Below are 25993 nucleotides of genomic sequence, written 5' to 3'. Positions count from 1 at the left end.
GACACATCATTATGATGACCTCTGAGCCCCAGCTTGCCCACTTCGGCCTTGTGGCCCCCCTGGGATGCCCAGAGGAGGGGCCCTGGTGGCCAGGCGGCCTCTCCCCATACCAGCCCTGCAGGATGTGGACGCAGTGTCCCCCTGCCTCTGGGCTCTCATAGACCCACCGGGTCAACTTCTCTCCCTGAGACTCGGCTCCTCTCCCATCTCTCCCCATCCCGCTCCAGGGACACTCGTGGACATGACAGAGTGAGTGGACCACTCGTTTCTCACTGACAGAATCTCCCAACCCAGACCCAGGGACCCCCACGCCAGGCTTAGTCTCCGAGAGCCCTCACTAACTGCTCCAGTTCCAAATCTGAGCCCAGCCACACAGGCTGAGAAACACTCCCCCTGCCCAGCCCTCGCCTGGCCTGGCACTGCCCCTAGGATGCCTCTCCTCTGCCAGGGCGGTAATAAAATCCAGTGCTAGGAGAGAAGAATTAGGGAACAGCAAATCAAAGCCACAACGAGATGCTACTTCACACCCGTTAGGTTGACTGTTATGGGGTGAGGGGGAGGGAAAGAATGCGAGGATGTGGAGAGATTAAAACCCTTGTGCACTGTTGGTGGGAATGTAAAATGGTGCAGTTGCTATGGAAAACAGTTTGGCAAGTCCTCAGAAAGTTAAACATAGAATCACTGTATGATTCAGCAAGTTCACTGGTAGGTGTATACCCCAAAGATTTGAAAACGGCCTCAGGCACTTGTGCTCCAATGTTCATAGCACTATGGACAACAGCCAAAAAGTAGATACAATCCAAGTGTCCATCAACAGATGAGTGGATAAACAGAAGGTTTTACACTTTCAATGCAAAATTATACATCTTTGAAAAGGAATAAAGTTCTTTTTTGGCTGCGCTGTACAACTTGAAGGATCTTAGTTCCCTGACCAGTGGTCGAACCCGTGCCCCCTGCAGTGGAAGCAAGGAGTCTTAACCACTGGACCACCAGGAAAGTCCCAGGAATGAAGTTCTGATACCTGCTACAGCTTGATGAACCTTAGGGACACTATTCATAGAGACAGAATGTAGAAGGTGGTTGCCAGGGCTGGAGAGGGGAATGGGAATTGTTAATGGAAACAGTTCTAGTTTGGAATGATGCAAATGTTCTGGAAATGTGTGGTGGTGATGGATGGTAGACTTTATGTATATTTTACTGCAGTTTTTAAAAAAGTACTAGAAAAGTGATTATGCTCTTGGTGGTTGTGGCAGTGTTAAGTTGCCATAGAAGTTTCTAAGAGCCTATTCTTAATTTTGTTCTTGTATGATCACAGTAACAAACTTGGGGGTGTGGCCAGGGTCCAGTGGCTGGTACATTTTTAAGGATTTTGGCTTACTCTGAGTGAAATGGGAAACATTTCACTGAGATGTGACCTAATCTGATTTGCTTTTATAAAGGATCATTTTTTTCTTCTTTTAAAAAAAAAGGTTTATTTTTTCTTTTAAGGATCTTTTTTTTTTTTTTTCCTTGCACAGCATGGCTTGTGGAATCTTAGTTTGCCAATCAGGGATTGAACCCAAGCCCCATCAGTGAAAGCACCGAGTCCTAACCACTGGACCGCCACGGAATTCTCTAAAGATCATATTATAAAAAAACCTTTATTATGGGAATATTCAAATATACACAGAAGTGGAGTACAGTTGTCCCTTGGTACCTGCAAAGGGTTGGTTTCAGGACCCCTGGGGATACCAAAATCCACAGATGCTCAAGTCCCTTGTATAAAACTGTGTAGTATTTGCATGTAACCCGTGTACATCCTCCCTTATACTTTAAATCATGTCTAGAATTACTTTTAATACCTAATACAATGTAAATGCTATGTAAATAGTTGTAAACACAATGTAAGTGCTATGTAAATAGTTGCTAGCACACAGCAAATTCAAGTTTTGCTTTTTGGAACTTTCTGGAAATTCCCCCCCCCCCAAAAAATTCTATTTTTTTCTATTTCCTCTTGGTTGAATCCTCAGATGCAGAACTTGCAGATATGGAGGGCCACCTGTAGTATAATGAACCCCATGTATCCATCACTTCTTTTCAGTAAGGATCAACTCTTTGCTAATCCTGTTTTATCTTTCTCCCCAGTCCTTCACTGTGTCCATCTAATCACCCACACCGGAGTATTTTAAATAAATCCAGACAGAACAGATCACTTTTTTGTTTGTTGCTTAGTTTTTTACTTTGAAGTAATTTGACTTACAGAGGTTGTACCGTCAGTGCAGAGAGTTCCCATAGACCCTTTCCCCCAGCTTCCTCTAATGTTGACATCTTACCTGGCCAGAGTACAGGCATCAGAACTAAGAAATTAACGTTGGTGCAATACTCTTTGGATTTCACCAGTTTTTTCCACCAGTGAATTTTTTTCTGTCCCTGGACCCACAGTGCGTTTAGTTGCCATGCCTTAGTCTCATCCAATCTGTAATTTCCTTAGTCTTGTCTTTTATGTCCGTCAGTTGTTTTTCAACTTTTGGGTTGTTTTTTCACTTTTTGGCTGTTGCCATGCACATTCTACAGGCACACCTTAGGTATTGTGGGTTCGGTTCCAGACCACTGCAATAAAGCGGTTATCGTGCTAAGCGAGTCACGTGAACTTTTGGTTTCCCAGTGCATGTAAAAGTTATGTTTACACTATACTGTAGTCTATTAAATGTGGCAATAGCATTATGTCTAAAAAATGGACATACCTTAATTAAAAAATACTTGATTGCCAAAAAATGCTAACCATCATCTGAGCCTCCACTGAGTCGTCATCATTTTTGCCGTAGTAACATCAAAGGTCACTGATCACAGGACCACCATTACAAATACAATAGTAATGAAAAAGTTTGAAGTATTGCAGGAATTACCAAAATGTGCAGATACGAAGTGAGCAAATGCTGTTGGAAAAATGGCGCCAATAGACTTGCTCAATGCAGGGTTGCCATAAACCTTCAGTTTGTAAAAAACACTGCGAAACGTAATAAAGCGAGGTGTGCTTGTATAGGTGTTGTGTGGGCATGTGTTTTCATTTCTCTTGGTTATGTACCTAGGGCTGGAATTGCTGGGTCATATAGTAACTCTGCATTCAGCCATTTCAAAGAGATCACTCTTACTTCACGATAAGAGTGGAGGGTGAGGGTGGAAGCAGGGAGACCCTTAGATTAACAGGAGAGGATGCTGGTGGTTTCTCAGGGCGCAGCAGGGGAGGTGATGGGAGGAGGTTGCACTGTCGGTGTATCTTGGTGTTTGAGCCAACAGGCCTGCCTGCCTTAAAGGAAGAGGTGGTGTGAGACAGAAGCTCATTAGCATCTCTTTGTGTGTGAACTATACATGTTCTTTACCCATTTTTCTGGTGGGTTGTTGGTGGGCTTCTTGGAGCCACCAAGAAACCCACCAACTTATTGGACACCTTATCAGTTGTCTGTGATAAGAGTTGAAATTTTTTTCCGGTTAGTATATTTTTGACTTTGCTTATAGTGTGTTTTTGCCATACTGAAGTTTATGTAGTCAAATTGAACAATCTTTTCTGACTTTTGGGTTTTGTCGTAGTTAGAAAGGCCTTCCAAATGCTAAAGATATGAGGAATTCACCTGTTACTTATTCTGGTACTATTATGTCATGTTTTACTTTTTTTTTTGTGGTACGCGGGCCTCTCACTGTTGTGGCCTCTCCCGTTGTGGAGCACAGGCTCCGGACGCGCAGGCTCAGCGGCCATGGCTCACGGGCCCAGCCGCTCCGCGGCATGTGGGATCTTCCCGGACCGGGGCACGAACCCGCGTCCCCTGCATCGGCAGGCGGACTCTCAACCACTGCGCCACCAGGGAAACCCCATGTTTTACTTTTAAATGTAGAGTGTTGGAATTCATCCTGGTATATGGTGTATGATGTTGATCCAAACGGACCGTTCTCTGAACAGCATTGCCGGGAGAAACCTCGTGTGTATGACGTTCTTGTCCTTGGACGTACATTCACTAGAAAGCAAGTTTCGAGAAGACAGAGCCCTTTTTGTCTGCTCGGTGCACTGTCCTGATACCAGCGCCTAGAACAACGCCTGGCTTAGGGGCTCCGTGAACGCTCGCTGATTGAATCTGTAGCAAAAAATCATAGGTGTAGAATCCCAAAGGAAAGGTTTTACTCATTTGTAAATAATTTTCAAAGGCACTGCCAACTTGCCTTCCACGGAGATGCTGCACCGTGTGTGCCCTCTGGTTGCTCCCCGTCCCCTGTGGCCACTCCAGCCTGGGCCTCGGCCTCTGTCCTCCACTGCAATGTGCTGGTCTGTGCTTAGGCCACTTCCGTGTTGCCATCCAGTGGTCACTTCTCTGTCCTCTGCTTTGCAGACCCCCTCAGCGGCGTTTTGTCACTGCTTCCCTCTAATGCTCTTGCTGATAATGGTGCTAATAGCGGCTGTTTCTTGGATGCCACAGGCTGCTGGTCAGAGAACATGCTGGGTGCTTTCACATGAAGAGTCCTCACACATCCTGAGGAAAGAGGACACAGCCTAGCTCAGCCATCCTTCTCGCCTCTCGGCCCTCGGACGTGTGAGCGCACCTTTGAGCCTCTGGGTGACCGAAGCAGGGGACAGAGTAGTGGCCCGCAGGAGCTGCACAGCCAGCTTAGAGCACAGGTGTGATTTGGACGCGCTGAGTGGTTTGCAGCGGGAAGTCGGTCCCTGTGGTCTGCTTCCTGTGCTTATGATTCAGTGTAACGCAGGGATGACCGAGCCCTTCCTGTTTCTCATCCTCTAAACTGTGTGGCAGCTTGAGCAATTTGTTACTCAGCTTGCGTGTGTCAGCTGCCTCCTCGGGCTGACGTTTCAGTGGTGAGCTCAGCGATGGTCGGGTCTGCTAATGCTCGCCTCTGAGAGCTGTGAGTGTGTGATATCACGCATATGTGGGACCTAAACATAACACAAATGAATGTACACGCAAAGCAGAGACAGACTCACAGGTACAGAAAACAAACTGGTGGTTACGGAGCGGGGGGCAAATTAGGGGCATGGGATTAACAAATACAAACAATGATGTATAAAATAGATAAGCAACAAGGACATACTGTATAGCCATCGTCTTGTAATAACTTTTAGTGGAGTGTCATCTGTAAAAATACTGAATCCACTATGCTGTACACCTGAAATTAATATAATATTGTAAATCAACTATACTTCAATTAAAAAAAAGGCCGTGAAGCCAGGTGGCCTTGGAGCGCATTTGTGAGCTGTCACCAGGCAGGACCCCCATCAAGCCCATTGTTGTCTAACCTGGCCGGGCAGCCCCTGCTCCATTAGCTGTGTCTGCGCCCCCAGCCCCACGCCGGCCCGCTTTGGGAATAGCCTTGCCACCTGGCTTTCAGGAGCACAGAGGCTGGGATATTTTTAGTTTCCAGAGCAATGGTATCCAGCCCATCATGTCCCTGAGGCCATTAATAGCCCAGGTTAGGGAAGGGAAGGTGTTGGCCGTCCAAGAGGGCACAGCTGCCTAACTGGGTCAGGCCTGTTGTCACACAGCAGGTCAGCTGCCTCCACAGGTGGGGACTCTGGTGGGAGAGACTGCTCCTGTCCGCCCCGAGGATCGTGGACACACCAGACAACCTCGTCTCCCTGCACACCTCACCCCCTCTGGCCTCTGTGGTTCCATTTTCAACCTTTGTCATTCTCTGAGGGGCAGGGGGAGGCACCTGTCGGGGAGGTACAGAGTTTAAGTTCAGGAATTTACTCCCAGTCCTGCACTTTGCTTTTCCTGAATCATACTGTCTTGAATTTCAGAATAGACTTCCCTCATTCTGGGGCAGGGAGGGGGTGTGTCAGTTTTTGTGGCTAAGATGGTTAGCCATAATTTATGCTGCTTATTGTTTTGTAGACTTAACATGGGGGTTGAGGGGTGGGAAATGAGAGAGCTGGGGCCGAGGACGGTTAGTTATATAATTGTGCATATTTTATTTGGTATGATATAGTGTGCCAAGATGTATGTATTCAAAAGTACAGTGAGAATAAACCACAAAAAATATTTCACAGATGACTGCGTGTTTGGAAATTACTTGAAAATTATTTCTGGCTCTCAAAATATAAGTAATGTGTGTAACTGTCTAATATCAAAAGAGGTGGCTGGTTAAGGGCTCAGAGCCAAAATGTTTTACTGACCTACTGAAGTATTTTTAAGGTAATTGAATACATAGTTTATTACTGCATTTACTAAAGAACTAGGAGATCTTCAGTAAGCAGTTTATTCTATCATTATTGAATGTGTGCCTACATTAATAGTATCTTATTCAAAATATTTTAACACAATTCTGGCAACACTTCATCTTTCTGAATGGTACTAAGTCCTCATACAAGGGCATAATAAAAGTAGTTAGAAACTAATTTTCCTGAGAGTTGGCCCACATTAAGTGACCTGTTTTTCTTAAGAATTATTTTAAACCTGTTCTAATATGTATTAAAAATATATTTAGGAATGCTTCCATTTCAGGAAAATGTTCATTCTTAGTACATTTCAGATCAGTAAAATAAATGTAAGGTTTAAAATAACATGCTTTGGAGAGTTAATTTGAGAGAACTGTCAAGAGAAGTTAATTAGATTTGACTTGGTGAACTTTGAAAGTGTTTGTTTTGATTCGTAGCTGGAGTTGCACCTCTTACAAGTGTAACTATGTGAGGTGATGGATGTTAACTTGTGATCATTTTGCAATATATAGAAATATCGACTTACTGTGTTGTATACCTGAAATTAATACAATTTATGTCGGTTATATCTCAACTTAAAGAATTGCACCTTATGTTTGCATATGGCTTCGTACTGCTCAAATATATTTGTATCAGTTGTTATATGTAATAATGGTCACATTTGTACAGATAAAAAGTTTTGAGCATGCCCTGTGGAGATATATATATCTCTGTGGTATAAATAAGCATATGTATACTATTTTTATAAACTATGTATTTTGCTCTACCAAAATATGGTGTATATTATAAAACATAGAAAAAGTTACAAGGGGAACAAGGTAAAAATGAACTAGGCAAAGATGTTCTGATATTTTCTCCCATGCTCCTTGAGTTGGGGGCACTTGAACAGCCGCTGGCCTAGTGGAGTGAGTGAAGAGTTCTTCAGAGCTTACCTGACGCTTAGTTGTTTGTGCAGGAAACGTAACTGCCCTCTTTTTGAAGCACTCAACGCAGTTGGTGTCGGCGACCCTGGGTTTTCCCGAGGCACTTTTTTTTTTTTTTTTTTTTTTTGCGGTACGCGGGCCTCTCACTGCTGTGGCCTCTCCCGTTGCGGAGCACAGGCTCCGGACGCGCAGGCTCAGCAGCCATGGCTCACGGGCCCAGCCGCTCTGCGGCATGTGGGATCCTCCCGGACCGGGGCACGAACCCGCGTCCCCTGCATCGGCAGGCGGACTCTCAACCACTGCGCCACCAGGGAAGCCCTCCCGAGGCGCTTTGAGTCTCCCTCCTTAGTGGCTTTGGTGGGCCCCTCGCCCGTCCGGCCTTTAGATCCTGGAGACCCCTGTCTTCTGTACCTCTGTCTTCTCTCTTGACCTGTTCTACCGGGCCGTCATTTTACCTGCCTCCGCAGAGCTGGCGGCTTCTGAGTCGAGGTCCCCGGCTCTGACCCCTGTCTTGAGGTAAAGGATTTACTGATCCACCTGCTCGCCAGAGCCCCGCAGCCCAGTCTGAGCACCTTCCCTGCCTTCCAGACCTGCTGCTCTCCCCGCTTTGCGGTTAATAACACGTTCATTATCCAGAACTGAAAGTCAAGAAACCTGCGGGTCATCTCACCTTCTACACCTAGTCAGTCACCAACTTAAAAAAGATTCTTCAGTTTCTCTCCCCTCTTTACTCTCACAGGCTTACTTCCTTTTTTCCCCTGCAGTATTAGAATAGCCTCCTAATTGGTCTGTTTAAGGTGATTCCTTTCCAGTCTAGCCACCGCTCTGCCTTAGCATGGTGGCGGGGTGGGGGTGGGGGCGTGCCTCACTGTCGGCCCTGCTCCTCAGTGGCTCCGCAGCCCCGTTGCTCAGCCCTCATTGCTTCCTCCCTCAGCCTCCAATAATACTTAACTGCTGTGTTTTCTTCCCAGTGTACTCTCTTTAAATTTTTGTTTGTTTGTTTTTTGTTTTTTTTGCGGTAGGCGGGTCTCTCACCACTGTAGCCTCTCCGGCTGCGGAGCACAGGCTCCGGACGCGCAGGCCCAGCGGCCACGGCCCACGGGCCCAGCCGCTCCGCGGCACGCGGGATCCTCCCGGACCGGGGCACGAACCCGTGTCCCCTGCATCGGCAGGCGGACTCTCAACCACTGCGCCAGCAGGGAAGCCCACTCTCTTTAAATTAAAAAAAAACTTACACAGTCATAAAGCTTAATGAGTCTCCTGGTGCCACGAGATTAGTTAAGAGAAACAGCAGTTTCCTGCCTCCCATTTCTCTATCCAGCCGACTGCTTGCAGCTACAGCTGGTTCTCTTAGTGTTTACTTCTCTGTCTCTAAATTGCATGCTTGTAGTGTTGCTTCTTGACTTTTCATTTTTTGAGTTAGTCTTTGTCTTACTGTGGGAGAAGAGTCAGACGCAGCTGTCTTCTACCTGAACCCATATTTCCATCCCTCCTCCTTCCAAAAAGAGTTACTGCATTTTAGCTAGGTTGCTGTTCCTTAGGCTAGCCTCTTAGAAAAATTACTGAATACAAAGTATGTACTTTTGAAGTTGAAACATTTATCCGCGTTCTCTCCGAGGTATGCTCCTTTTTAAAGGAACACGTGTCAGACACTTTTTAAAAGTCATCAATTAAGGAGGGAACTAGTAAGATGTTATAATCAGTGTAAAGCAGAATTTAGACAAAACACATACATACAATGAGGAATGCTAAAGTGAATTTACAGATAGATGTAAAACTGGTCAATATGCATAGGGCAGTAATCCGTTGCATTCCTCTGGACAATATTAATTTCCATTTCTTTGGACAGGAAATCACTTGCCTTTTAAGTTTTCTACAACTTAGAGCTGTGAAGCATCAAAGAGAAAGTCGTGGAGCCCTGTTAAATTAGATAATGCAGAGGATGCACTAGACAGCACACCCAGTAATGTTGTTTTTTTGGGTCCATTTCAAAGCCTTTCACAGTTTTTCCTACATCTTCCCCATTTGGAGCATAATGTCACAGAAAGATTATTCTTGGTCACAGAAAAAAGGCTGGTCTCAGTAGGTTTGCAGGTGCCTCAGGGTCAGTGACCACATGGGCCACCTCGAGTTTGCTCTTGAACAACTGCTGAAGTCGCAGAAGTTTTCATGTGGAATCTGAGAGTGGGGAACTAAGCCCAAGAAGCTTTCTCCGCCATATTTTTACCTGCAGTACATAAAAATCTGGGTGAATTCTTCTCTTATGGAGGCTCCAAAATTTGCTGAGATTCCTGACCAGCCGGTGGGTGATCTGAGGCTGGAATCTTGGATCCCAGGACCCCTCCAGGCTGGTTTTCCTGGGAGGGCTTTGTAGACATCGGATCCATAAGTAAAGTTGCCTTTGATTCCTCAAAATGGCTTGTCGTGCCTGAGTCACTGAGACTCATTCTCAAATAGGACACTTTGGTAAGACCTTGGTTGCCTAATTGTGTCATCCAATTTATCCTGGTTAAAGGGAGGACAGATTTTTTTTTTTTAATTTTATTTATTTTTGGCTGCGTTGGGTCTTCATTGCTGCGTGGGGGCTTTCTCTGGTTGTGGCAAGCAGGGCTCCTCTTCGTTGTGGTGTATGGGCTCTAGGCATGTGGGCTTCAGTAGTTGCGACACATGGGCTCAGTAGTTGCGACCCGTGGGCTCAGTAGTTGTGGCTCTTGGGCTTAGTTGCTCCACGGTATGTGGGATCATCCCGGACCAGGGATCGAACCCGTGTCTCCTATTGGCAGGTGGATTCTTAACCACTGTGCCACCAGGGAAGCCCCCAGGAGGACAGATTTTTTATCGAACCTACAGGAATAACTATATTTCCACGAAAAGTGCAGAGCCTCAGAATGTATACTTTTATTATTTTTAAGTATTTTTAGGAAACACTGCATTAATAAACTACTGTTCTTTTTGTTGTGGTTTCTAATTGGTAGGTTGGTAGGTTGGTAGGTTGATATCCTGTTTTCTATCACAGTGTAGGTATCCTTGGGGTACCGGAGACTGTCAAAGAGATCTTTGTATTTGTTGGGAAATAGCTGTGTGTGGACTCTCTTAAGACCCTGTCTTCATTATTACACTTTAATTTGTTGGTCTTTTCCAGGTTCATATTGAGATCCATTGAAGGCCTTCCGTGGACTGACAGGCGTGTCCTGGGGCTCAGGGTGTCAGAGAACACACAGCATGAGGGACGGAAGGGGGACTCTCAGCACCTGCCTCGCAGAAGAGAAGGCAGCGGGCGATGACTTGGACAAATTACTGTACAGAGAACTGTTGTATAAGAGAATGCAGGAGGAGAGCGCTTGCCCATCAGATATAACTTCCAGGATGAATAAGCCTGCGGTTGATGTAAATGGAAATTCACAAAATGAGGAGTTATCACTGGAAATGAAAAATGATCTGAGTGAGGTCAGCCTCTTGCTTCACGACGGCAACAAAGTGCTTGCATATCTGCAAGAACCAATACGAAGAAATTCAGCTTCAGCAGCTGCTCAGAGCAAGACTGTCGATCTGTTCTTTGCTCCCACAGAAGAGTGTTTTGCTGGGGCATCCTTTGGCGTCAGGGGAGCTTATGGTAGGGACTGGCTGGGAGGAGGGCCCAGGGCCACTGACAGCCCCGGAGGATGGAGCCACAGAGGAAAGCCTTGGGGGTCAGGACTACCGTGCCATCAAAAATGGTTAGAAATGGGGATTTCTGAGGATGAACCACCAAGTGCTTTGCTGGAGAAGCTGGACTCTGAGTTGGAACCCTCCTGCCTACGTTCCATCCTGTCTGCACTGCTGCACGCACATCCCCAAATATTCTTGAATGATGAGACAAAATGTGTTTTCCCTGGCCATTCAAAGCCCATGTTTTCAGAGCAAAGAGGAGAATACAAGAAAATGCTTTCACGAGTAAAAAGTACCTCAGGTGATCTGCAGGAACCACTGGCGTTACTGGCTCTACAAGCTTCTGAATTAGCAAATCTCTTATGCCATAGTTAAGGTACAGGCAGAACAATAAAAACAGATTAATTTTAAAAGTTGTCCTAGAATGATTTCTTTTGCATTAGGTCTGGATGCACAGGGTGCAGCCATGAAGCTCCTGCTTTGGTTTGGGTGACCAGACATACTTAAAGTCAGTGGAATTTAAATTCATGGAGAGCTGGTTGATATGGAAGGAAACTTTTGAGTTTTAAATTGTGCTTGAAGGACACTCAGAGTTAGGAAGCCATGTCAAGGAGAATATTGATATATCCTATATAAATATCAGATTAGAATTAAAAGATTTAACAAAGTTTTTAATTTACCTTCAGCACCCATCCTAAAGGGCTGCTGTCCCAGATACTGTCTTTCTAGACTGTCTCTGACCATCTAATGGAAGTAGATATTTGTAAAGTCGACACTGAGCCAGGCTGAGTTGATAGTAAGCTGTTACCATTTCTGCACTTCGTGGAATAATTTGAGCAAAATCTGATTTCTTTTCTCACATCCCTTTCCTTCCACTTGACATGCAATTTAAGTGGAGGCCCTACGGTGAAAGTTGCAATATTAACCTTACCTTTAGATAACGCTTTCTCAAGCTAGGAACCCTAGCAGTGTTACTCAGAATAAAAAATGAGCTTGAGCCTGTCTGCCGGGGCTCAGTTATAGAGAAAAATCAAGCATTTCCCTTAGAGAAGGTTTCCAGTTTCTAGGAGTCGAGGTATCTCTTACACTAAGACTTTTTTTCTGAGGGAACACCTTTTGTTGTGTGTTGATCACTTTGATAAAAGGCACTTTAAGAGCGTAAGTTTTTAAAGAGTCCGAAAGTAAGGCTTAACCATTTTCGGAATTATTGATTGCATCTATCAGTTTATATTGTGTGCTAAATTACTATGCTGTGTGCTATTTCAGTGTTTTGGGGAAATGAAAAATAAAACCTGTTCTTTAGCATAATAAATGTCGTATTTTACACGTGTAGGCTTGGTTCCCCTTGTCTTCATTATTAATGCTACCCTCCTCACATGCAAGCCTTTTAGCACAAAGTCATTTGCTGATTTAGAAGATTGGAAGCAGAGAATGAAAAGCATAATGTCAAGTTACGTTGGAACTCAACTCTCACTTTCCTCCCCGGATGTAATAGAATGCTGTATTGTGCTCCTTGGTTATGGGGGGTGCGCTCAGAGAACCCCAAAGTAAGAACCCTTGTGGAAGGAATGATCTCTAGCCGGCCTAAAAGGACACCGACTTGACTGAACGATTAAAGCCCTGGTTAGTGGACACTCTGCCTAGGGGTCACCCGTGGTGGTGAAACGAGATGACACATTTCAGTGTTTCAGAATGGGAACTGTTTTCTTGTCAACACCTTCTCCCTGCCCCCCCCCCCCCGCCTTTTTGTTTTAAACTCAGTCTGCTACTTTGAGATGGAACTTTCTATGACTCATCAACTGTTTTTTTTTATTTTGCTTTGTAAATTCCAAGTCTGTAAATTTTCAACCAATTGCAAACAACAAATACAGAATTTCCTGCTTAGCATTAACTAAATTAACTTGAAGTGTTTTCATATGGTTATATCAGAATAAGGTGTGTTTTTTCTAAAAGCTTTGTGGAAAAGCTCTCAATAATTTTTTTTTACATTAATTTTTTAATACACGTATAGTAAGCTGAAATTTTTCCCTTTGGTGCTATATTGGTTCCAGTTCTGTCTGAAGGTGGCCTCTCCTGTGGAAAGTTCTGGGGTAAAGAGGTGATGATAACTATAGTGTATGAAGTTTCATGACTGTGAAAGAAGGCCTTCTATAAACATTTTAATTTTTGAAGCAATTAGTAGAGAAATAAGATATTCTTTTGAATAAATTGTTTCCATGATTGAATTATAAAAGGGATCACTCATTTGAAATATTTTAAGTTGTATCATTTTGGCAATGAAAACTAAGGGAAGCCTGTTTTTAAAATTCTGACATTATATGCATTTTCTTCCTTTTTTGCCTTTATGGATTCCGTTCTTAAAGATTGAACAGCACAATCACTTAAATTTAGAAACAGTGTATAGCACAAATCTTGGACTCGGTTATTCTCATTTGGAAATCATAAAATCTTTTTTTTAAACATTAGAATGAATGTTGAGATCTTGAAGTGATTATGAAGTTGCAAGCCTATAGAGAATAAAAAATGAAGAAACTCTTGCGTTTAAATCGATCATTCTTTACGTGACTTGATTTTATAGCTAGGAAGCAAGACATACTTTGGAGCTCGGCATGTGTATTCTAAAATGCATATAGACCATTTACTATAATTTCACAGAGAGTAAGAAATGTGGGGACTTCCCTGGCAGTCCAGTGAATAAGATTCTGTGCTTTCACTGCTGAAGGCCCAGGTTTGCTCTCTGGTTGGGGAAATAGGATCCCACAAGCCTCTCGGCATGCCAAAAAAAAAAAAAAAAAGGGAAAAGAAATATGCTGTAAGATTCTTTTTGCACTTTGCCATAGATAATTTTTAAATTCTTCTTAAACTTTCCATGGAGAAGAAATAGAATTAAGGGATCTCCTAAACCATATGAACTCAGAGCTGGAAATGGCCTTTAAACACCAGCCTGTGCTGGAAGCTTTGAAACACACCTCATCCAAGTGATAATCTGTACATTCAACGTAACCATTTGAAGTTAGAGGCCTAAATAAGATTTCACAGGATGGTTGCTTCTACTTGGCTCTCCTTTGCTTCCAAAATGTTACCTCTTTTGTCCAATTTTATGGAAACTTGGATGAATTGGATCAATTTTTAAAGAAGCATCTCTGGACTTCTCTGGTGGCGCAGTAGTTAAGAATCCGCCTGCCAATGCAGGGGACACGGGTTCGAGCCCTGGTCCGGGAAGATAACACATGCTGCGGAGCAACTAAGCCCATGTGCCACAACTACTTAGCCTGCGCTTTAGAGCCCGCGAGCCACAACTACTGAGCCCACGTGGTGCAACTACTGAAGCCCGCGCACCTAGAGCCCGTGCTCCACAACAAAGGGAAGCCACCGCAATGAGAAACCCGCACACCGCAGCAAAGAGTAGCCCCCATTCACCACAACTAGAGAAAAAGCCCGCGTGCAGCAACAAAGACCCAATGCAGCCGAAAATAAATTTATTTTTTTAAAAAAAGCATCTGTTCACTCTTATTTGCACTTCAAACTCTGCAAACTATCCCTTGAGCTGTATATATGCACAGCTGAAATTTGATTAGAGAATATTGTTTGCAAAGGGCCTGACTGGGAAAGGTCATCTTCGTAAGATAAAGTTTCCTTTATCCTGAAACAAATGATCTTCCTTTATAGAGGTGTACCAAGACGTTTTAACTGAAGTGTTGCGGGTTGAGTTGGGAGGGTGTGAGGCGGCCCCGCCGGATCAGACACACACCTCATCTTTGTAGCATGTGCCGTTGGGTGTGAGGCATCTTTGAGGGCTGGTTACTTCTGGTAAACAGCGGTTTGTTTAAGGAGTAGGAGGAGGCATGGCTGTAGTTCTGCTCTGCCTGTGTTTTGAGTAGATTCTTTACAGTTCAATTTTGAAATTGTTCAGGTACGTGACACAAGGAATTTTTATAGGGGAGCTGTGCCTTACCACTGTATTAGAGTGGAATTCTCCAGTTAACTTTAATGTTTTTAGTTTTTTAAATTTATTTATTTTTGGCTGTGTTGGCTCTTCGTTGCTGCGCACGGGCTTTCTCTAGTTGCGGCGAGCTGGGGCTACTCTTTGTTGCGGTGCGCGGGCTTCTCATTGAGGTGGCTTCTCTTGTTGCGGAGCATGGGCTCTAGGCGCGCAGGCTTCAGTAGTTGTGGCACACAGGCTCAGTAGTTGTGGCTCGCGGGCTCTAGGCGCAGGCTCAGCAGTTGTGGCACGCGGGCTCAGTAGTTGTGGCTCGCGGGCTCTAGGCGCAGGCTCAGCAGTTGTGGCACGCAGGCTAAGTAGTTGTGGCTCGCGGGCTCTAGGCGCAGGCTCAGCAGTTGTGGCACACAGGCTCAGTAGTTGTGGCTCGCGGGCTCTAGAGCACAGGCTCAGTAGTTGTGGCACACGGGCTTAGTTGCTCGGCAGCATGTGGGATCTTCCCTGACCAGGGCTCGAACCCGTGTCCCCTGCATTGGCAGGCGGATTCTTAACCACTGCGTCACCAGGGAAATCCCAATGCTTTTAGTTATTTTTTTCTGTACGCGGGCCTCTCACTGTTGTGGCCTCTCCCGTTGCAGAGCACAGGCTCCGGACACGCAGGCTCAGCGGCCATGGCTCATGGGCCCAGCCGCTCCGCGGCATGTGGGATCTTCCCTGACCCGGGCACAAACCCGTATCCCCTGCATCGGCAGGCGGACTCTCAACCACTGCGCCACCAGGGAAGCCCTGCTTTTAGTTTTTTTAAGGAAGTGGGCTTAACCTGTTTTCCCTTCCCCATCTACCTACTAAGTGTTCTGTTTCTATCAGAAACAAGAAGTGTGCTTCAAGATTGGAAACCGGCTCCGTTTTCTAGCTCTTAAAGCTTGTCTTCTATTATCTTTAAGATTACAAGCACTCTGCCACTGCTGCTTATCTCAGATGACTTGGAGAAAGCAGCAAGTCTCTGTGCTCCTTTGACTTAAGTTGCTGTATTAGTCATTCCCCAGAGAAACAGACAATAGGACAGGAACTTCCGTGGTGGAGCAGTGGCTAAGACTCTGAGCTCCCGATGCAGGGGGCCCAGGTTCGATCCCTGGTTAGGGAACTAGATCCCACATGCATGCCGCAACTAAGGAGCCCGAGAGCTGCAACTAAAGAGCCTGCCTGCCGCAACTAAGACCCAGTGCAACCAAATAAGTATTTAAAAAACAAACAACAGGATACACAGATATGGATATGAGGAGATTTATGATAGGAATTGGCTTACCTGATAATAGAGGCTGAGAAGTCTCACCATCCGCCATCTGCAAACAAGAGACTCAGGAAAGCTGGTGGTGTCATTCAGTCCAAGTCCTAAGGCCTGAGAACCAGGGACACCAATGTCCAAGGGCAGAAGAAGGTGGATGTTTCAGCTCAAGCAAAGAGCAAAATTGCCCTTTCTCCTTTTCGTTCTATTCAGGCCCTCAACGTTTTAGATGCCCACCTGAAATGATGAGGGTGATCTCTACTCAGTCCACCGATTCAAGTGCTAATAATCTCTTCCAGAAATACTCTCACACACCCAGAATTAATGTTTTACCAGCTACCAGGGCATCACTTAGCACGTCAAGGTGAGGTAAAATTAGCCATCACAGTTACGTTGCTGCCTCTTTTCAACCAAATTCTCAGATGCATCGAAAAGTCTAGTTCTGGGACTTCCCTGATGGTCCAGTGGTTAAGACTCCACAATCCCAATGCCGGGGGCCTGGGTTTGATCCCTTGTCAGGGAACTAGATCCCGCATGCTGCAACTAAAAAAAAGTCCTGCATACCACGACGAAGATCCTGCAAGCCGCAGCTAAGACCCAGCACAGCCAAATAAATAAATAAATATTAAAAAAAAAGAGTCTAGTTCTTTGTAGGACATGTAAGGGGATATCATAGCTAGGACATAGCGCTGTTCCTTGTCACTTCCCCCCCCCTTCCTGTGGCTTGATAAGTACTCATTCCTGTTTAGAAACACCTACGACTATGTGACAGTGATCTGAAAAAAGAGGGGAGTTGGCTTATTTTCCATGCAGGTACTTTGTTCTCTATGGGGCAAACATACACTTGTCTGAATTCACGTAGAAACTGAGATTGCAGCGGTAAGGGAAACAAACTCATCTTCCAGCCTTGTGATGCCTTTGGGAGAGAGATTGAACCATGTTCTGGTCCCTGTATCCGGATGAGTGGTAGGCAGGGTAAGTTTGGCAGATCCGTGAATTTTAAAACATTTAAACATTTAGAGTTTCTGTTAAAATCAGCTTCTCCTTTTTTCCCTCATTAGGGATTCCCAACAAGAATATCTTACCAGACACCTCCCTTTGGTTCTGCGTATATATTGATTTGGGTTGGATGTGTTATATTCTCTGATCTGCCTCTTTATTGCCTGCATTTTCACACTGTCTCTACAAAGGGTCTTGGAAGGTTGGAATCAGCTGTTTTGTTTTTTAACATTTGTATCATTTATTTATTTATTTACATCTTTATTGGAGTATAATTGCTTTACAATGGTGTGTTAGTTTCTGCTTTATAACAAAGTGAATCAGTTATACATATACATATGTTCCCATATCTCTTCCCTCTTGCGTCTCCCTCCCTCCCACCCTCCCTATCCCACCCCTCTAGGTAGACACAAAGCACCGAGCTGATCTCCCTGTGCTATGCGGCTGCTTCCCACTAGCTATCTACCTTACGTTTGGGAGTGTATATATGTCCATGCCACTCTCTCGCTTTGTCACAGCTTACCCTTCCCCCTCCCCATATCCTCAAGTGCATTCTCTAGTAGGTCTGTGTCTTTATTCCTACTAGGTCTGTGTCTTTATTCCTGTTTTCCCCCTAGGTTCTTCATGACATGTTTTAATATGGTGAGTATGACACCAGAAATGACTTAACTCTTCTGGCTCTGGATTTAGTTTGTTGGGAGGAGGAAGTGGGATCCAGAACAAGGGATGAAAATGCCTGGTTCGTTCTGGATGAGAATCATTCGGGCCAAGGGACCTGCCAGGTGAGGAGGAGACTGGGGATTAGCTCCCAGAGAGCCCCTTTCTCTCAGTGGGAAAACCTGACGTTTTCATAGTTGAAACACTTTGATACGGCTCTTGGTGTGACTGAAGAAACCTGATTTTTCTTTAAAAAAAATCTGTCCATCAGTATAGGATGTGTTTTGACGGTAATGCTTATTTTTGACGCATATGCATGTTGCATTTTAAGTTGGCAGATGAGGTCAAATGTAGGATGGGAAGGTCAAGTAGCTACTTTACTAAGTGGCCTTTATCACTCTGGGCATATTTCAACAGAATATTCTCACCTCCCTCTGAACAACTGAAGCCAGCCCCAGTGGATGGGACGCTACTGCCCAGACTCTGTGTTTTTAGTAATCTTAGTAATTCAGGGTAATTTGAATGTAGCTGGCTAATTTGAGGGGAATGAATGGGTGGGGTGTGAAGCAAGCCCAGCAGTAGGCATGTGAGGTCTGCTTTTGCCACAAGAGGGAGCCACGTGTTCACTTAGGGTGTGTCTTGTTTCAGGGAAGGTCTTGGGGTGTTTTTTCCAGTTATTTTGTTTATCCAAATTCTTAAGCAAAAATGAACGTAAAAATGCTGGCACTGGTTCAGTTCATTGTGGTTTGTTAAGCTCAGCAAGAGTGATAAGATTGTAACTCTTTAAATCAATACCCTTAGCTGGTGCTTTGAAACGAGAAGGTCCATGGGCTAGAAAAATGAATTTGGTGGTTTTGTATTTATTCGGGAGAGCGACTTTCAGTATGAAACTGCATTTTCACACTGTATCAGTAAGAGCAGTGGTGGGGCTCCCCTGGTGGCGCAGTGGTTAAAAATCCGCCTGCCAATGCAGGGGACACGGGTTCGAGCCCTGGTCCGGAAGATCCCACGTGCCGCGGGAGCAACTAAGCCCTTGCACCATAACTACTGAGCCTGCGCCCTAGAGCCCTTGAGCCACGACTGCTGAGCCCACGTGCCACAACTACTGAAGCCCGCGCGCCTAGAGCCTGTGCTCCACAACAAGAGAAGCCACTGCAATGAGAAGCCCGCGCACCACAACAAAGAGTAGCCCCCGCTTACGGCAACTAGAGAAAGCCCACACGCAGCAACGAAGACCCAACACAGCCAAAAATAAATAATAAATAAATTAATTTAAAAAACAAAACAAAAAACAAAAGCAGTGGTTTCGTCAGAGTATTCACTTCTGCCCAGAGCGGCTGAACCCACAGGCCACTTCAGAAGGGCCTGGGTCTGTGCTGATCCAGCTTGGGCCACAGTGAGCTTGTCCTGAGCCCGATGCATGTGTGAGAGCCTCTTGGAGACCCTTAAAGGGACATCTGCTACACCAATGAGTCGTTTTTTTTTCACTACAGAAATCACGACTTTAGATTTCTTTGGTGGCTCGTAGTGAAATATTCTTAAAACGTCAGAATCTGTTAAAATACTGGGAACGGCTATTATTCTGTAATGTCAATGAATGATTTCATGCTTCAAATGCTCTTTCTGGTGCATTTTGGTAAAAGATCTCCTGGAATTTTTTTAAATGATAAATTGTGATAATAGAGTATATATAAATAGCTTACAAGCAATTTAACTTCTTGGAAATGTCCTCAGTACCACTTAGGACTTATTAAAATAAAAGCAGTTTGAATAAACTCCAGGCTTCCTCTTTGTGGGATATTTCCGTTTGGGTCTCTTGGGGAAAAATTGTTGCTCCCTCTCTCCTGCTCGACTCAGACACGCAATATGCAAAGCTCCTCCGAGAGATTTTGCAAGATCCCAGAATCTGGCCCGAGTTTCTCATGAAACTCTTGTCTTTATGTTATAAAACTCCTATCTTTATGAACGTGGTTTAGCCCCATATTTACTGTTCTCTTGTGTTAGAATGAGGATGTTTTATTAAAAGAGAAACTAACGATAATGTTCAAACTCCTAAGAATATTTCAACCACCATCAGGCAGCAGACCATTTGGATAGCTAACAACATCCATTCATTGACCTCCCACCCCTGCAGCGTGAAGGGGCAGCAGCTCTCCCAGTCAGAACGATCTCTTACATTTGAGTAGCCACGGAGGCCAGACGGCATAGCTGGTAACCGGCAGAGACGTGATTTAAACAGTTGAAGAACACAGTTCGTTGTTCATGCTGTTTTGTTTTGTTTTTTCCTTGTCACTTCCTTCCAGAATAGTCATTCAACATTCAGCAAATGCTGATTGGACACCTACTGTATACCAGGCATCCTAGCAGGTGCTGGAGACAACGAGTGAATGAAACCAAGCCCTTCGGATTGGAGAGCCCAGCTCTTGGTTCCTCGTTACGTAATGAAGTGAAAGGCTGGAGGTACGAGGGGCATGAATGGGGAAATGGGAACTCTCAGCTCTTACAGAAGTACTGGTATTTGACTTTCTGCTTGGGAAAATGACAGGTGTTACATCAGAGAATCCAAGTTTTGTCTGGAGAGGACGACGCTGTTCACTTTTTGGTGTTGATGGGGGTCTTCAAGGATGAACGTCAGACCTTCCACATCATGCTTGAATGTTCACTGACCTCAGGCTGCACTGGCCACACCAGCCTCAGACTTTTCCACCCATGGTCAAAGACTTAAAAAAAAGATCTTGAATGGATCTAAAGTTATAGACATAATACCTGTCCTATCCAAATAGAGTAGATGCTACTACATGTGACTACTTAAGTTTTAATTAAAATAAATAAAATCTAAAATTCAGTTCTTACAATAGTTACCTTTCAAGGGCTCGACAGCTGTACGGGGCTAGTGGCCACTGCTTTGGGCAGTGCAGGAAAAGAACATTTCCACCATCACAGAAAGTTCTGTTGGATAGCCCGTCACAGACAGACATGTGACAGTTTTCCTTCTTCAAGATCTTTAATATAATATGGTGTGTGATTTTTTTTGCTTTTAACACCCAGCAATGTAAGGCAAACACCCCATTCTCTTGAAGTGAGGGGGGAAAATAATCACGAGTTTGCACATGGTTTTCTGTGTTTACAAAAAGGGATTGTCTTAATCTCTGCCTTTTAATCTTATTCACAAGTGTATCAGTCAGGGTTCTCCTGAGAAACAGAGCTAGCAGGATATACATGGATACAGAAGAGGAGATTTATTATGGGAATCAGCTCATGTAATTATGGAGGCTGAGATATGCTATGATATGCCGTCTGTGAGCTAGAGAACTGGGAGAGTGGGTGGCTTAACACTCCTGGACCAGAAACCAGAGCTCGGATGTCTGAGGGCAGGACATGATGGATGTCCCAGCTCAAGAAGGGGTCGAAAATATCCTTCCTCTGCCCTTTTTGTCCCATCCAGACCCTCAGTGGATTGGATGATGCCAGCCCAGTTTGAGCCCATCTTTATTCAGTCTACTGATTCAGATGCTAATCCCTTCCAGAAACGCCCTCACAGATACAACCAGAAACAATGTCTCACCAGCTATCTGGGCATCCCTGGGCCCAGTAAAGCTGACACATAAAATTCACCTTCACAACGAGGCCAGTCGTCATTCTCTCTGAATGAAAGACGTGAAAGTTGAACAAGGGCCACATGCATGGAAGGCGTTCTGTGACAGAGACTGGCATCCTCTCTTTGTCTTTATTTCACATGATTTTGAAAATTTAAAACTTTTAATTTTTATTTTTTAATTAAAAAATTTTTAATTGAAGTATAGTTGATTTACAGTGTTGTGTTAGTTTCAGGCGTACAGCTAAGTGATTCAGTTATACATACATACATATTCTTTTTCATATTACTTTCCATTATGGTTTATTAGTTTATTAAAGGATATTGACTATAGTTGCCTGTGATGTACAGTAAATCCTTTTTTTCTTTTTTTTTTTTTTTGCGGTACGCAGGCCTCTCACTGCTGTGGCCTCTCCTGTTGCGGAGCACAGGCTCCGGACGCGCAGGCTCAGCGGCCATGGCTCACGGGCCCAGCCGCTCCGCGGCATGTGGGATCTTCCCGGACCGGGGCACGAACCCGTGTCCCCTGCATCGGCAGGAAGACTCTCAACCACTGCGCCACCAGGGAAGCCCCACAGTAAATCCTTTTTGTTTTTCAATTTTATATATAGTAGTTTGTATCTGTTAATCCCAAGCTCCTAATGTATCCCTCTCCACCTTTCCCCTTTGGTAGCCATAAGTTTGTATTCTATGTCTGTGGGTCTACTTCTCTTTTGTGAATAAGTTCATTTGTATCATTTTTCAATATTCCACATATTAGTGATAGCATATGATATTTGTCTTTCTCTGTCTGACTTACTTCACTTAGTATGATAATGTCTAGGTCCATCCACGTTGCTACAAGTGGCATTATTTCATTCTTTTTTATGGCTGAGTAATATTCCATTGTATATATGTACCACATCTTCTTTATCCATTCCTCTGTTGATGGACACTTAGGTTACTTCCGTCTTGGCTATTGTGAATAGTGCTGCCATGAACGTTGGGGTGCATGTATCTTTTTTTTTTTTTCTTTGCTGTAGGCGGGCCTCTCACTGCTGTGGCCTCTCCCGTTGCGGAGCACAGGCTCCGGACGCGCAGGCTCAGCGGCCATGGCTCACGGGCCCAGCCGCTCCGCGGCATGTGGGATCTTCCCGGACCGGGGCACGAACCCGTGTCCCCTGCATCGGCAGGCGGACTCTCAACCACCGCGCCACCAGGGAAGCCCGCATGTATCTTTTTGAATCAGAGTAAAACTATGTTTTAAAACGAAGATCCCTTGGCCTTTCTTTGCTGAATTCTAAGCATTTTATTGTCCAATAGCAATGAGTTTTAAAGTCTCTTTCAATCTTTCACCTTTGGAAACATGTCATCTTGTATTAGGCTGTCACCCAGCCTGCGGTTCTAGGAGGGGAGTGTGTGCTACAGTTCAGCACACTGTGAAGGAAATACAGACTCAGGTTTAAAGCTCGACCTTGGCACTGGTGCTGGGACTGTTCAATGGACTTGAGATGATTCATGAGAACATCCTGTACCACGCCCAGTAGAGCCACGTGGGGACTCAAAACGTGAGAGAGGACAGCATGAGGGATTAGGGCGGGTCTTGGAGGCCGTTGCCCCCTAGACCTTCGGGCTCACGGAGGAACCCTTGGGTTCCTTCCAGCTCGAGGCTGGACTTGGCTTCCTCCTCATCACCTCTAAAAATAGGATTTGGAAGTTATCCCCGCTGTGACATAATGCATCTCCCAGTCGTGGGCAGGAAGTGAATGCTTTCCTGCCAGGCCTGCAATGTCCCGGGGAGATGGGCTGGGAAGGACAGTCCTTCTCCTATTTCACAATAGAACATCAGAGCACTTATTCTAAGCCTACTTTCTTCAGTCTGAAAGCATGGCATCTCTTCAAAACTATGCAGCAAAATAGACTGGCTAGATCTGGGTGATCCTGGATGTTTATATGTCATGAACAAAGTATGGTCAAGTATGAGTAACACTACCCTCCATCTGCTCGAACTCTGTCCTGGGCTCCGTGAGGCTCATAAAAGGGGTGAGGGCATCTCATTAGGGAAACACACTCATAGCCTTCAAACGATCAGAACAGACAACAGAATTTGGTTCACTGGCCCAACGGGTGATTAAGAATTTCGTACAGCAGACCGAAGCCAGCAGGCCAGGGCTCCAAGCGTTTGGCAACAGTAATTTTGGTTTTCCAGGATTTGCAATAAGAAGCGAATGTCTTCATTTCATTGCAACTGTGTCAGGGTCTAAGGATAAACAAGACAGGAGGGCTTCCTTGGTGGCGCAGTGGTTGAGAGTCCACCTGCCGATGCAGGGGACACGGGTTCGTGCCCCCATGCGGGAAGATCCCACATGCTGCGGAGCAGCTGGGCCCGTGAGCCATGGCCGCTGAGCCTGCGTGTCCAGAGCCTGTGCTCCGCAATGGGAGAGGCCGCGACAGTGAGAGGCCCATGTACCACAAAAAAAAAAAAAAAAAAAGAAGCCTCTGCTCTATAAAAGCAGGCAGGCTGAAAGTCTGGTCCCGCCTGTGCCCTGGCCTGTACCCATCTCCTCGCCCTCCTGTGCCCTCACCACATCATCCAAGTCCTCCCCTTTGTGGCTGACGGCCAGCTTCCACCACAGCCCTGAGCACCCGAGGTGGCCTTGCCATCCTCGGTTCTTTGCCCAAGAAAGACCCTTATCACCACCACCCAATTGTTTAAAACAAACAGAATAAGAAATGAGAGTCAGATTTTTGCTTTGCTGCTTGAAGTAATTCATTATGAGTTCTAATGGAAGCAAGACCCCATTTAAGATGACAAATGGGGGAAAGCCATGTTAATTGGATTTGCTATTAAGTGGGTGTATTGCTACCAAGCTGGACAGAAAATTACTGGGAGCACTTAGAGTGAGGATGAAAGTGTCTCAGATGGTGGGAATGAGGCCCAGGCAGCTCTCGCTCCCTCCCGCTCCCTGGGTGGCTGCAGCCCGACGTTTTCCCCGTGGTTCCGGGTCCCTGAACCCCATCTGGCCCCTAAGGGCTCCCAGACTTCCGGCTGTTCGCTGGCTGACCCCCTTTTTCCCACTTCCTTCCAGGCTTCTTGGGATCCAGCCTGCTGTCCTTCCCTTCTGAGCTGCCAGCACTGACTCTGATTTCTTGAGATTCCCATCTTCAGATCAGACACAGTTTCCCCACTTCCTGGTCATCCCCCCAAGCATGAGTGCTTGTCGTCTTGAAGATGTCACTGTAATTACTGTGAAGAGAAAGGAGAACGCAAGGTAGCAAGGAAGAGAAAATGGGGGTGGGGGTGGGGGGATGGGGAGTTATTATTTAATGGGGGCGGGGTTTCAGTTTGGGAGGATGAACAAGTCCAGGAGATGATGGTGGTGATGGATGTACAACAGTGCGAGTGTACTTGATGCCCCTGAACTATGTGCTTAAACATGGTAAATTTCGTGTTATGTATTTTACCACAATAAAAACTTAAAAAAGTTTTTTTGAAAGGAGAAATAACAAAGTTTCTGGGATCTTGAGAGATAGAGATCGATGAAGTGGCTGGTGGCCCCAGGCCTCCTTTCTTACTTGGTTATGAGAAGACCTTTGAGCCCTCTCTGTCTCTGTCTCTGTCTGTCTCTGCTCTGCCTCTGCCTCTGTCTCTTTTTCTCTTATTCATTTTTTTAAAAAATTCATTTATTTATTTTTGGCTGCATTGGGTCTCCGTTGCTGGGCTCAGGCTTTCTCTAGTTGTGGTGATCAGGGGCTACTCTCCATCGCAGTGCACGGGCTTCTCATTGCAGTGACTTCTCTTGCTGTGGAGCATGGGCTCTAGGCACGCAGGCTTCAGTAGTTGTGGCACGCGGGCTTCAGTAGTTGTGGCGCATGGGCTTAGTTGCTCCGCGGCATGTGGGATCTTCCCGGACCAGGGCTTGAACCTGTGTCCCCTGCATTGGCAGGCGGATTCTTAACCACTGTGCCACCAAGGAAGCCCTTATTCTCTTAGTTGGATTGCCTCCAAACCCTGACCACCCTCTGATTCCCCAGCTACAGACCTTAACCCTCTATCATGGACTGAATTGTGTGCCCCCCAAATTCAATATGTTGAAGCTGTGACCCCCATGTGATATTTGGAGGTGGGTCCTTTGGGAGACAATTAGGTTTAGATGAGGTCCTGAGGATACAGTCCCCATGATAGGATTAATGTCTTTATAAATAGAGGAAGAAACTGGAATTTCTCTCTCTCTTTCTCTCTCTTTCTCTGACATGGGAGGACACAGCAAGAGGGTGGCCGTCTGTAAGTCAGGAAGAGGGCCCTCACCAAGAACCGAATCTCCCGACACCTTGATCTTAGACTTCCAGCCTCCAGAACCATGAGAAATAAATGTCTGGTGTTTAAACCTCCCAGTCTATGGTCTTGTGTTGTAGCAGCCTGAGATGAGGTGGACACCCTTGGACCCAATGGGCATATCACCTGTAGGGATGTCCGCAGACCTGGGGCCCCCATTTCTGAGCCCTCCGCTTGTCGAGGAAAGGGTGCCTTGAAGGATTGTTTTGTGCTTCCTAGAGGGTGTGCCACAAAAGGGCCAAGACTGTCACCTCCCACCTTGTTGCTCCAGAGGTCCACGGGGAGGATCCCTATTTTCCCCACCCCGAAGCCCCTGGCAACCACTTCTACTTTCTATTTCTATGAGTTTGACTTTTTTTTTTTTTTTTTTTACATTTCACACGTAAGTGATATCATGCCATATTTGTCTTTTTCTGGCTTATTTCACTTAAC

At 45.4% G+C, this 25993-nt stretch overlaps 1 protein-coding gene across 5 annotated transcripts in view; it reads left to right on the top strand.

Moving 5' to 3' along the window:
- The window catches only part of LOC116739568 (small integral membrane protein 10-like protein 2A), a 30944-nt gene extending 6449 nt beyond the window's left edge, over nt 1-24495 (top strand). For 2 of the 5 annotated variants that reach the window (XR_004345637.1, XM_032603971.1), the window contains exon 2: nt 10265-12102. Coding sequence is in view for 2 of the 5 variants with exons in the window: in XM_032603971.1 (XP_032459862.1) it covers nt 10265-10285 (21 nt within the window). In the remaining 3 variants the exon portion in view is untranslated. Of the gene's footprint in view, nt 1-4445; nt 5054-10264; nt 12103-19954; nt 20112-20196; nt 20390-24314 lie in introns of those variants that run through there. The other 3 variants (XR_004345635.1, XR_004345636.1, XM_032603970.1) reach the window with 3 other exon arrangements.
- Nucleotides 24496-25993: the final 1498 nt, after the last annotated feature.

The sequence above is a fragment of the Phocoena sinus genome, chromosome 15 (genome assembly GCF_008692025.1).
Source record: "Phocoena sinus isolate mPhoSin1 chromosome 15, mPhoSin1.pri, whole genome shotgun sequence".
NCBI lineage: Eukaryota > Metazoa > Chordata > Mammalia > Artiodactyla > Phocoenidae > Phocoena > Phocoena sinus.
This window is presented reverse-complemented; position numbering and strand designations above follow the sequence as displayed.